This window comes from Moschus berezovskii, chromosome X (genome assembly GCF_049115385.1).
Source record: "Moschus berezovskii isolate FMDL1 chromosome X, NW_MosBer_1.0, whole genome shotgun sequence".
Classification (NCBI taxonomy): domain Eukaryota; kingdom Metazoa; phylum Chordata; class Mammalia; order Artiodactyla; family Moschidae; genus Moschus; species Moschus berezovskii.
This window is the reverse complement of record NC_142488.1, coordinates 18,041,193-18,055,092: the sequence shown is the minus strand read 5'-3', so window position 1 is coordinate 18,055,092 and position 13,900 is coordinate 18,041,193. Positions and strand designations below refer to the sequence as shown.

Below are 13,900 nucleotides of genomic sequence, written 5' to 3'. Positions count from 1 at the left end.
AATAAAACTAATACTGTTATCTGCTATAGTCCTGCCTTCCCCCAACAAAAATGTAAATAAATATTTAGCAAAACAATAATTTACCTTATAGAAGATCAAAAAAAGGTCATCTAGCTTCCCATGCAAATCACCTGAAAATGAAATGAAAAAAATCAGTATTCAGGAGGAAACAAGAAAATGCCCTTTGTACGAAAGAATTTAAAACCTGAAATACTGCTGATACATGCCAAGCATTCTCAGGACATTGGGTTTTTACCCTATGATGATATTAATTCAACAGACGGTTTGTTTCCATAGCACCCTGTGGAAACTTCATCCCTTTTCCTATAGGGGGCAGCATCCAATGTCGCGATTTCCTATTCATTCCTGCCATTTATGCTGTGCTTAGCTCACTCTGTGCCAAGTGCCAGACTAAGGATTTACATGAACTATCTTGTTCAATCCTAAAACCATTAGTCAAGTATGGATGTGAGAATTGGACTACAAGGAAAGCTGAGCGCCAAAGAATTGATGCTTCTGAACTGTGGTGTTGGAGAAGACTATTGAGAGTCCTGTGGACTGCAAGGAGATCAAACCAGTCAATCCTAAAAGAAATCAGCCCTGAATATGCATTGGAAGGACTGATGTTGAAGCTGGAACTCCAATGTTTGGGCCACCTGATGCGAAGAACCAACTCATTGGAAAAGACCCTGATGCTGGGAAAGATCGAAGGTGGGAGGATAAGGGCTCGACAGAGGATGAGATGGTTAGATGGCATCACCAACTCAATGGACATGAGTTTGAGTAAGTTCTGGGAGATGGTGAAGGACAGGGAAGCCTGGCATGCTGCAGTCCATGGGGTCGCAAAGAGTTGGACACGACCAAGCGACTGAACTGAACTGATAACCACTCTATGAGATGGGTATTGCTTTCACCATATTCATTTTACAAATGAGGCTTAGGGTAGTTAAGTAACTTACAAAGTTGCCCAGCTACCAAGCAGCAGAGCTGGAATTCAAACTCAACTTTATCTCACTTCAAAACTGTACTATACTCTACTGCCTACACCAGGAAAATCTCTAGGAGAACAGCAATATTACTTATTTATCATTAAACCCCTAAATGCCTCCTATAGTACCTGCTGCATAGTAGGCATTCAATAATTAAGTTCAATTGCTAAATGCACAGCTTTTTAAAGCCATGTTTTCAAGAACATGCAGCAGAATCTGAAACTTAAAAATTATGAGTAGATAATTGACATTCTCTTAATGAGACTATTAGCAAAAATAAAAACGAAAGCATTGCTTTATAAAACTCAAGAAATCATGTAAATATATGAAGCTGTTAATTTTAAAACAAGAGTAAATATGTGAATATTCAAAAGCCCTATTTGGATAACTATTTCTAGGCAAATATTTGTCTTTCATAAGCTCTGATCATAAATTTTTATTCCTTATATCCAACTTTATTACCAAATGTAATTTAATTTAGGAATACTTTTCCCCAGTTTGTTTAAAAATGCTAAAATCAAAATTAACCAAACATATACAAGAGGTGAGTCCAATTATTATGGGAGTAACAAAATTAAAATATATCACCAGCACTTATTTATAAAATGACTACAATATTAATATTAAGCAAGGAGATCAAACCAGTCAATCTTAAAGGAAATCAATCCTGAATATTCATTGGAAGGACGGATGCTAAAGCTGAAGCTCCAATCCTTTGGCCACCTGATGCAAAGAGCTGACTCACTGGAAAAGACTCTGATACTGGGAAAGATTGAGAGTGGGAGGAGAAGGGGACAACAGAGGATGTGATGGTTGGATGGCATCACCGACTTAAAGGACATGAGTTTGACCAAGCTCCGGGAGTTGGTGATGGACAGGAAGACCTGGCGTGCTGCAATCCATGGGGTCGCAGAGTTGGACAAGACTGAGCAACTGAACTGAACTCATTTACCTATTCTCTAGGCCTGCTTTTGAGCTACTAGGGCAGAGCCAAGTAGTTGGCCACAGAGACCATATGGTTTACAAAGCCAAAATGTTTATCATCCTGTTCCTTAAAGAAAAGCTTGTCAAGCCCTCATCTAGAACAACATCCCTCATGGTTAAAGTCACCTGCGTTAAAGATCTTGGCTAAAACGTACTCAAATGGTCATAAGTAAGCACTTCATATGGCCTACTGTAGAAGAAAGTTCTGGAGAGCTGCTTTTGGCACCGTGATACTGTTTCTTGCTGGGTAACCTAGAAAAGGACCCATCACTGTGAGCTTCAGTCTTCTCATCAGCAAAGTGAGGATAATACAAACTTCTCCACCCACTTCAGGAGGACATGGGGACATGATGGATGCCAAGGTGCTCCACAGACCATGAAGAGCTCCAGGAATGTCCAGAGGGCTTGCTGCTGCTGTTCTTAATGTTCAGTACTATGTGCTGTTGCCACTGGGTCCTACAGAGACCCTGGGACTTTTTCATGATCAGCAAGGCAAGGATAGCACTGGTCACTGGGAGATTTACCAGTCAGCAAAAGCCATTTCTGGAGCTTTCAGCAATATGAAAATCAAGAGATTCACTGGCTTCATTGTAACTTTAAGAGCTTTCAAAATTGTGTCAAATAGAAAAATGTAGTTTGGAAAAAAGGTGACTTTTAAATTGTTTCCAATTTCACATTAGGAGCTTCGAATAGGAGAGCAGCCTTAAAATGGGATTGCAGAGAAGAGTGGTTCTTAGTTCAAGGCAAACCCCAAGGATCCCCAGTATCCCAGGACTCTGGGAGATAGTGAGGGACAGGGAAGCCTGACATGCTACATGCAGTCCATGGGGTCACAAAGAGTCGGACATGACTTAGCGACTGAACAACAAGAATATTAAGAGCATATTAATACTACTGTATACTTAAATCTCATTGCTTTCACTCCAAATCTAAGGAAATAAAAATGGAAGAACTTTTCTTATTAAATATATATTTTTAATTATTTTGTTCTCCATAAATTCTCTTCAGGATGACTTGTCTTTCAAAGATTTGGGTAGTCAGAAGTGTTGTAGCTAGCAAGCTAATAAATGAATTGGTTTCAGCATATTGAGAGTTGAGGTTATAAAGATATAACCAACTTCTAGTTGGACAGCAAAAGATAACACTCAATGTATCATGTAAAAACCACAGAAAAATATTTTTATTGTATATAAAAATATAAGTACATACATGGTTAACTTTTACAATATAAATGTAGACTGAAACACCTATATTTCATGCACATTGAGAACCATGCATCATGTTTAGATGTGCATGTAAAAAACTGCATCTGGAAATTAAAATAATGGTAAAGGTTCATCATAATTTCTCTCCCTTTCCTAATACTGTCTTAAACAGGATGGTTTTGAACATATGGCCCCAATTTTAAATGATGGCCAAATTTTTCTAGGTTCAGTGGGGCTATTAAAGACAGTTTAATGAAAATTCCTATGCTATGGGAATGCATGGGCCTGGCTTTTCCTTCTACCAATGGTGCTATGTGGAAAAAGTCTGGAAATATTAATAAATGCCCAAGATGTATCTTTTAAAAAATGCAACTGTCCAATCAATCCATTCCCTAATCTCTGTCTTGTGATGGAAAATGAAACACCAGTTAGAGCGGTGCATAATGGGACTGGGAGAGCAGATATGGGACTGGCTCTAACCTGGGATGCAAAAGATCTGATTTTTAATTCTGACTCTGCCACTAACCAGCTGAGTGAGCTGGGGTGGAGAGAAGGGGACAAGTTATTACACAGAAACGCATGGAAGGCAATACCATTTCTGGGCCTCAATTTTATCCATAAGAACAAGGGATAGACCAGCTGACCTCTGTAAGAACCATTCAATCCTTACACTGTGTGATTCTAGAACTTACATGCCCTCTAATTAATTCATGTCTTCTTCCAAATCCTTTTATGCAAAGACAAGTCTCCAATGGCAACTGGAGGAGTACTAGAAACATACAGGAGCAGATCACAGTCTCTGTGTGGCTTATTATATTAACACTCTGAGAGCAAATCTTGCCCTGGCTCCACAGGCTTCATTGGTTGGCCTGGCTTCCTGAGCCTCGTAACTCCAAATTCTTTATCTCCGGGGAAAGTAAGACCCACTGAGGTCTTGAATAAAAGGTCCCCACTGTTGAGATGCATCATCTGGTAGGCAGAGATGTGGTAGCCTGATTAGGTTGAAACTGAACCATTAAGGACTCTTCAAAAGCCTGAGTCCGGGCATGAAGTGGAGCGTATACTGCTACATCAAGTCTCCGTCACCACTATCAGATGCTAGAAATGGAAACAGTTTAATTAGATTGTCAAATCCATTCTACCTGCCAGAGTAAAAGAAACATGGGCTAAAAACTGATTTGGAAAATAACAATCACTGTGTTGTAACCTAAAGGCTTAATTAGAAGTTAAGAGAATTGCTGTTCCTTCCACACACTCCATTCTCAGACAGTTGCAAGCATGCTGAACACCAACTGTGTTGAATTTCAATGTGTACTGCTTCCTGAAGCAATATCCTGCCAGGCTGGCCTATATGATAACAAAATCTCAGCTCTTGTTATTTAGAAGAACAAGGAACAGATTTCTGGGACATTCCCACTCTTCTAAAAGCTGCAGAGACCAGCTGAAAAATCTCAAACAGCAGCTGAGGGAAGAGAAGAGTTTAATCTCCACCCTGCCTTGGGCTTTTCCCTTCCCAGCAGAAGTGGCATGCAGAGGCCCATCTAGAAAAAGCAACATGGAACAAAGATAATGAGAGCTAGATGGAGAGCAAAGAACGCTTATTCCACCCATGGGTAGTTTTCTGTATTAAAATGCTGCCTGCCTTTATAAAAAGCTAAGAGTTCTTTAATTTCTCACATAATTAATTCCTGCCAGCTGGTATGCAAAACAAAGACAAGATGGGGAACAGTATTATCATGATAGATAACTCTATATTAACACTTTTCCCTTATTACAGTCCAATTTACACAGTTGTCAAGTTAGGCCAATGACGTAGAACCAAGAGGCTCCTAAATATTAATCTGGCAACTCGGCTCTGAAACTTACCACAGATTGTTATCTCTTTGGATGGAGATGTGTTTGTATGAGTGAAATTCGGCATTTGTTGCAGGACTTTCTTGGTTTCAAACAGCACCTCTAAGACATAATAAGCATGAAGTATCTGTGAGGGTGAAGAGGAAATAGATATAATGAACTAGGAAGAAAGGCATGAGTGCATAGAAAGCAATGTATTATTCTGGCACATAATAAGCCCTCACTAGAGATTTGTAAGTTGAATGAACGAATGCTTCCTAGCATGTCTATAGTCTCATGTTCTTAATTGACATCACCCATTCACAAAACATTTCTGATGATTCTTGGTCCTCAGAACTCAAGAGAGGTAACAGGAAAAAAAGGAGACTCCCCTGGCCTAAGAAATGCGCAGGCAAAAACATAAATAAAAAATAAAAGAAAAGGAGGGAAAAGAGAGAAGGAGAAAGAAAGAGAGGGAGAGAAACATTGTTCAAGAGGGGCTTCTTTGCATTTCTGTGCGACTTCCTGCCCCCGGGCTGGGAGTTAGGTGGGGGTGCTGGGTTAGGAGATCTCACAAGGCAGCCAGACAAGCCTCAAGGGACTCCTGAGCCAGGTGTCCCTGCTGTGGCTCAGTATTTGGTACACAGATGTGAGGGTATAGGCCAGCAAGCACATTTATATACAAGTCTAAGTATAAAACATACTGCAAAGTCAAGTAAACAATTCTGATTATCTCCTGTAATGACTATTCATTCCTTGGTCTCCTCCAGTCAGTGTTGATGACAGCATTGTTTTGAACAGATTTACTGGATTTTGTCCTCCAGGCCTTTTGGTTTTTTATCATTCCTTTTTTAATTATAAAATATTCCAAATACATAATCCAAAAAATGATATAGCTGATGCAAACTTAACAGATGTTAACATCACTTTATGGTCAGAAATGTTTGTACCTGTATTGTCCAATGCAGTAGAAACTGGTCACATGGGGCTACTGACCACTTGAAATGGGGCTAGTAAAAACTGAGACACAATATAAGCACAAAATACACACTGGATTTTAAAGATTTAGTACGAAAAAAAAAGTAAAATATCTCATTAAAAACTGTGAATATGATTACATATTAAAATGATAATTTTACATGTTGGAATAAATAAAACACATTATTAAAATTAATTTCACTTTTTTTCTTTTCGCTTTTATAATATTGACTACTGGTGGTTTAGTTGCTAAGTCGTGTCTGACTTGCACCCCATGGACTGTAGCCCACCAGGCTCCTCTGTCCATGGGATTCTCCAGGCAAGAATACTGGAGTGGGTTGCCATTCTCTTCTCCAGGGGATCTTCCCGACCCAGGAATCAAACATGAGTCTCCTGCATTGCAGTTAGATTCTTTACCTACTGAGCTATGAAGGAAGACTAATATTGACTACTAGAAGATTTTAAATATGTATGTGAATCACATTATATTTCTATTGGACAACACTGACTGGTTTAGATTACTGGAGGCTAAGAGAGGTTGTTATCTACATACTGTTCAGATAATGCTTTAGGTGAGCTTTCTAGATGGCTCAGTGGTGAAGAATCCGCCTGCCAAGCAGGAGATGTGGAGTTTGATTCCTGGGTTGGAAAGATCCCCTGGAGGAGGGCATGGCAACCCACTCCAGTATTCTTGCCTGGAGAATCCCCATGGACAGAGGAGTTTGGCAGGCTACAGTCTATGGGGTCACAAAGAGCTGGACACAACTTAGGGACTAAATAACAACAACAGTGCTTTGGGTATAGGATTTAGGACAGATGGAACCCTTTGGAACAATCCTATCTCATGGTGTCCTGAAGTTTCCATTTCCAATTAAAATAATGAAATTATTTTCTAATCAAAAATATTTAAGTTTGGAGAATTTTCATGATTAAATAATTTAAAAAAAACAACAACAGGAAGCAGGATTTGAAGCAACGTGAGAATTAGGAAGAAAGAGAAAGGCCCCTGGATGTTGATTAGTAGGGAGCAAGCCCTATTTCCTGTCTCCCCAAACCTAATGGATTGATAAGGATTCCCCCCACAAAAGCATTTTAAATCTATTCAACTTGACAGGGTGAGTCAAATCTTGAATGCAACCTTTCCTTTAGCCACATTTTAAAGGAACAGGCAAAACACTTTGATAAAATGATTTACTAATATATGAATTGGCATTTATTTAATTTACTGATTCCCAAAACTGGCTTCAGTGTTACCTTAGCTTGCCACTGTAGACTTTTTGGACTATCTGTAGCATTAATAAGAATAATTGCTGCCTGAAAAGGCAGTTGTTTTAAGTTAAATTAACAAATATTCACTGAGGATATATTGCAACAATAGAAAATTCCTATTATGAAAATAGTTTTTCTTGGTCCTTTTTCAGTTGTCCAAAATCACGTTGGTTATATTAGTCCCTATAGAGCCAATGTACTTATCTTTCAATAGCATTATAATTGTGTTTACAATTGCAATATTAAATACTACTCAAAAGAGTTAACTCATGTTGGTTTATATGCTTATAAATATATTCAGATTAAATGGCTGCTGCTGCCAAGTCACTTCAGTCGTGTCCAAGTTTGTGCGACCCCATAGATGGCAGCCCACCAGGCTCCCCAGTCCCTGGGATTCTCCAGGCAAGAACACTGGAATGGGTCACCATTTCCTTCTCCAATGCATGAAAGTGAAAGTGAAGTCACTCAGTCGTGTCCGACCCTCAGCGACCCCATGGACTGCAGCCTTCCAGGCTCCTCTGTCCATGAGATTTTCCAGGCAAGATTAAGATTAAATGGCAACTCAAATAAAATACTCACATTCTTTTAAAGGCATTGAGAGAGGAAAATAGTACTTTTAAAGGATTTTCTTTTTCAAAAAGTAACTAGGGAATTCCCTGGCTGCCCAGTGGTTAGGACTCCATGCTTTCACTGCTGAGGGTGTGGGTTCAAGCTCTCATTAGGGAACTAAGATCTCGCAAGCTGTACAGCATAGCCAAAAAAAGAAAAAAAAGCAACTAGTTTTTAAACGGAAAAAGAAAAGTTCTTTGTAAAGTTGAAATGAAAAGCAATTCTCCTTCTTTGCTAGACATCAGTCCCCTTTCCCTATCCCAAGGAACAGCCACTGTTTTAGCTTTCCAAAAAATATTCTATGTACTTGCAAGCCTATAAAAATCAATATAACTACATATGAATATGCAAACATATGTATAAGCACATAATTCTTTAAATAACATGTGTTATATTCACACAAAGGAATATTATTCAACCAAAAATAGGAATGAGGTACTGATACATGCTACATTATGAATGAACCTTGAAAATATTATGCCAAGGAGAAGCCACCAGGCATAAAAGGCTATATATGATTCCACTTATATAAATGTCCAGATTAGGCAAACCTGTAGAGACAGAAAGTAAACTGGCAGTTGACAGGGACTAGGGAGAAGGGAGAATGGGACGTGACTGCTTAATGGGTACCAGGCTTGTTTTGAGGATGATAAAAATGTTCTGGAATTAGACAACGGTGATGGTTGTACAGCACTGGTAATATACTAAAAACTAATCATGTATGGATGTGAGAGTTGGACTGTGAAGAAAGCTGACCACCAAAGAATTGATGCTTTTGAACTGTGGTGCTGGAGAAGACTCTTGAGAGTCCCTTGGACTGCAAGGAGATCCAACCAGTCCATTCTAAAGGAGATCGATCCTGGGTGTTCATTGGAAGGACTGATGCTAAAGCTGAAACTCCAATACTCTGGCCACCTCATGCGACGAGTTGACTCACTGGAAAAGACCCTGATGCTGGGAAAGGTTGGGGGCGGGAGGAGAAGGGGACGACAGAGAATGAGATGGCTGGATGGTATCACCAACTAGATGGACATGAGTTTAAGTGAACTCCGTGAGTTGGTGATGGACAGGGAGGCCTGGCGTACTGTGATTCATGGGGTCGCAAAGAGATGGACACAACTGAGCGACTGAACTGAACTGTACTGAATGAATCATACACTTCATTTAAATTGGTTTAAAAAAATCGATTTTATGTTATGTGACTTTTATCTTAATTTTTTAAAACCAAAATATATATATAATGCTTATTAATTTTGTTTAACAAGTGGGAATACACTGTACACTATGTTGAATCTTTTTGTCTTCCCTTAACAACACAATCTTTTCATTTTTATAAAATCAAAACTGTCTATCTTTTCAGAGCTCCTTGGATTTTTGTCTTATCTTTTATATCCTTGAGCATATTAAGCATACTTACTTTAAAGTCTGAGTCTGATAATGCCATTATCCAAAAACTCTATAGGTTTATTTGCACTGTTTGTAGTTCGCCTAAGTTTTCTTTTGTGAATCTTGCATCTTCCTATGCCTGGTTAACACTTGTATTAAGTTCTGGATATTGTATATGAAAACTTGAAGAAATAACTTGAAGCCTATTTTCTTACAGAAAGGATTTATATTTTCTTTTGGCAGGTGGCTAGGAGCATTAGCTGTCCAGAATGATCTCAATTTTAGGAATTAGATGATTGAAAATTTTGCTTCAGACCCTACAGAGCCAGTACTTTTCACTCACTCTTACTCCTAGGGTTTGCCCTTAAGGTCAAAGTGATGGTTTCGGGGTGATGTCAGAAAATAATGGAGCAGGTAGTTCCAAGATCCCATCCCCCTGCAGAAACACTGAAAAATCAAGCCAAAAAAATAGATCAAACAAACCAGTCAGATCCAACTTCATCAGAACTCTGGAAAATAGTCAAAGCTCACAGCAACCAAGGAAGTGCTGAATCAAGAAAGAGGCAACTTAAATACGGCTCAGTGGATCACCTGGTGGCTCAGACGGTAAAGAATCTGCCTGCAATGCAGGAGTCCCAGGTCCAATCCCTGGGTCAAGAAGATCCTCTGGAGAAGAGAATGGCTGCCTACCCACTCCAGTATTCTTGCCTGGAGAATTCCAAGGACAGAGGTACAGTCCATGGGGTTGCAAAGAGACACAACTGAGCAACACACTAAGCAGAAAGCAAAGGCTGTGATAGATTTGTAAACAGTCAGGCTAAGTGGTAAAGGAGTGCACCAACACAGAGCCAGTCTGCAATTAGAGTTTTCTTCCTTCCCTTCTTTCTTTTCCCCTTTCCTCCTTCCTTCCTTCCTCTGGCCTTTATCTCTCTTTCTTTCTTTCTTAATGGCTCTTGGTGTTCAAGGAAATCCTTATCAAAACACTAAGTGAACACAGGCTAAAAGAAGAGAAATTTCAGGGGATTTCCCTGGTGGTCCAATGGTTAAGGCTCCACACTTCTACATCAGGGGCACAGGTTCAATCACTGGACAGGGAACTAAGATCCTACATGCTGCATGGTATGGCCAAAAAAATAAAAATTTTAATAAAAGTAATAATAAATAAAACTACAAAAGAAAAGAAACTTCAGATACCTCTCACACAACTATACCGAAGAGACATCTACAGAATACTCCACCCAACAATAGCAGACTACACATCTTTACAAGGGCACATGGAACATTCTCCAGGACAGAACAGTCGTTAGGCCACAAAATAAGCCTCAGTACAGTCTAAAAAACTGAAATCACACAAAGTATCTTCTCTGACCACAATGGAATGAAACTAGAAATCAGTAACAGAAGGAAAACTGGAAAATTCACAAATATGTGGAAATTAAACAAAGTACTTTTGAACAACTGATGGGTCAAAGAAGAAATCACAAGGGAAATGAGAAAATACTTTGAGATCAACAAAAATGAAAACATAACATACCAAAACTTATGGGATACAGTGAAAACAATGCTTAGCAAGAAATGTATGGCTGTAAATGCCTACAAAAAGAAAGAAAAATCTCAAATGAAAGCCTAACTTAATGCTTAAGGAGCTAGAAAAAGAAGAGCCAATTAAACTGAAAGCCAGCAGAAGAAGAACAAGAGTGCAGATAATTAAGAGAACCAAAAAATAAAAGAGACAATCAACAAAACAAAAAGTTGGTTCTTTGAAAAGAGCTACAAAATTGAGATAATTTTACCTAGATTGGCCAAGAAAAAAGAGAGAAAAAGCAAATAACTGTAATCAGAAATGAAAATGGGGACATTACCACTGACCTAAAAGAAATAAAAAGAATTACAAGAGACTATTATGAACAATTGCATACTAACAAATTACATAACTTAAAAAGATGAAAGGGACAAATTCCTGGAAACATACAAATTATCAAGACTTACTAAAGAAGAAATACAAAATCTGAACACAACTAGAACAAGCAGAGATTGAATCAGTAATCATAAAGTACAAGACCCAAGAGCTTCACTGGTGAACTCTACAAAACATTTAAAGAAATAACACCAATCCTTCTCAAACTCTTCTAAAATACAGACGAGTAGGAAGCAATTACTGACTCATTCCATGAGGCCAGTATTATCTTGACATCAAAGCCAGATAAAGACACCACAGGAAAAGAAAATACCAATATCCCTTATGAATAAAATGTAAAAATCCTCAACAAAACACTAGCAAACGAAATCCAACAGAATTTTTAAAGAATTATATACAATGACCAAGTGGGGTTTATTCCAGGAATATAAGGGTGGTTCAACATAAGAAAACTAATCAGTGTAATACACAGCATTACTAGAATGAAGGGGGAAAAACACACACAATCATCTCCACTGATGCAGAAAAAGCATTTGACAAATTCCAGCATTTTTTCATGACAAAGCCACTCAGAAGACTATGAATAGAAGGAAACTTCCTCAACTTGATAAGCAGCATTTATCAAAAAAAAAAAAAGAATATTAGCCAGTCATTAAAATAAAGGAGTACTGAAACATACTATGCCATGAATGAACCTTAAAAATATTATGCTAAGGGAAAGCAGCCACATACAAAAGGAAACATATTATATAATTCCATTTGTATGAAATATTCGGAATAGAAAAATCCATAGAGACAGAAAGTAGAACAGCGATTGCCTGGAGTGGAGGAGGAGGGAATGGTAATGGGTGTGGCACTTCTTTGGGAGGCGAAGAAAATGTTCTGGAATTGGATATTAGAGATTGTTGCACAATCTTGTGAGTATACTAAAAAGCACTGAATCATACACTTTAAAATGGTGAATTTTATAGTATGTGAATTACATCTCAGAAAAAGGAAATACTGTGAGCCTATAGACAGAAAGGAGGTTCTTGTGCACCTTAAGAAACTTCTATTTAATGGGTTAAACAAAGCAGAGGGTAGTGCTTACTCAATGTGAAGTTTTTTCCCCAAGGGAATGAATTTCGGCTGTAGTGTTTTCATCCATTCATAGATAGTTATTGAACACATGTTATGTACAAGAATCAGGACAGTATCTGTTTCCACTTGCCTGTTGTTGCTTGAAGGCCTCAATAAGTAAATCAATGTCAGTAAAAGTGAGAGGAAATTGCAGCCGAGGACCACAGTAGGAGTCTGGGACGTCTATCAACCCCAAATAGTCTTGTCTATCCTTGTCCTGGATGTTGCTACCAAAAAGACGAGTTACTAATCCTGGAAATGGAAAGACAGGAAAGCGGGGCAAAAATCAACATTCCCATACTTAAAATACAATTGATACCTTCTTGAATATCTAGCCCATGTAAAGCACTGTGTTAAATGTTACAAATATCAAGATATCCCACATATAACCATAAGGAATGACTTGTTCTGAGATCAGTAGGTATATTCACATGAATCATCATTATTCCTTCCTGGGTGGACATTTTACCAAAGCAGTGAGTTCATTAGTGGGGAAGAGAGGGTGGTGCACAGAGAAAACTGATCAAAGTATTTTGATGCTCTGAAGGGCTTTCCAAGTGGCTCAGTGGTAAAGAATCTGTCTGCCAATGCAGAAGATTCAGGTTCTATCCCTGGTCTGGGTACATCCCCTGGAGAAGGAAATGACAAGCAACCCACTCCAGTATTCTTGCCTACGAAATCTCATTGACAGAGGAGTCTGCCAGGCTGAAGACCATGGGATCACAAAGAATTGGACACGAGTGAGTGACTGCACAGCACAGCTCTAGTTCTACCTTATTTTTTTTTTTTTTTGGCACACTCTAATATCTTAGAGTTTTACAAATAAGGCTGAAGATGCATTGTATTTGATTCAAACATCTGTAACTCTTCAGGATCCACAGAAAATTAAATGGCACAAAAAATATTGGGGTACACAGTAATTTAAAAAGCATTTTAAAATTACCAAATATAATGACTGTAGAAGGAAATTTCATTTAGTTTTTAATTGTAATCTCTCATTCTAACTGAATCATGAAAAGCAGTGTTTTGTATCTACATCTGCTGACATAGTACAGCAGATGATTCTTTCTTCTTGGTAACAAAGTAGATAAAGTTAGAGGACCAACCACAGGCAGAAATTCCCAAAGGGCCTCTCTCTGGCAGAGAAATTTCTGTGTAACAGACTACCTGCACTGCTCATTTCAGTAGGTGCTGAAACCCAGGATCTCTTTCTTGCTAGACTGCCTATGAAACAAGAAGAGAAATCTGGCCAAATCAGGTGGAGAAAGATGAAAAGGGATATGGCAGACTGATTGCAAAAGTATCCCCCATTCTCTACTCCAACCTCTAGTCATGCCCTTTTTTAATGATTATGTAGCCACCCTCATTCAGAACCTCTTTCTCCAGCCCTTGAAGCTGGGTTGGGTTTGTGACTTGAGTTGGATTGAAGAATGTTATGTATCAGTTCTAAGCCAAGGCCTCAGGGGGCCTTGTATGCTTCCATGAAAGCATGCCACTCCCACAAAGCCAGGCTAGTCTACTGAAAGCTCCAAGATCATGCAGAACAGATCTGAGTCATCCTAGCCAAGGACACCTAGATAAGCCACCAGCCAGCAGACCTGCAAACACAT

General features: G+C 38.7%; 1 protein-coding gene across 3 annotated transcripts in view; it reads right to left on the bottom strand.

Moving 5' to 3' along the window:
* PPEF1 (protein phosphatase with EF-hand domain 1) overlaps positions 1–13,900 on the bottom strand; it is a 148,052-nt gene that overhangs the window by 59,134 nt on the left and 75,018 nt on the right. For all 3 annotated transcript variants that reach the window (XM_055393683.2, XM_055393686.2, XM_055393685.2), the window contains 3 exons: positions 12,382–12,542; positions 5,045–5,159; positions 85–131 (listed from right to left, as the gene is read on the bottom strand). In XM_055393683.2, the coding sequence (XP_055249658.1) occupies positions 85–131; positions 5,045–5,159; positions 12,382–12,542 (323 nt within the window). The remainder of the gene's footprint in view (positions 1–84; positions 132–5,044; positions 5,160–12,381; positions 12,543–13,900) is intronic.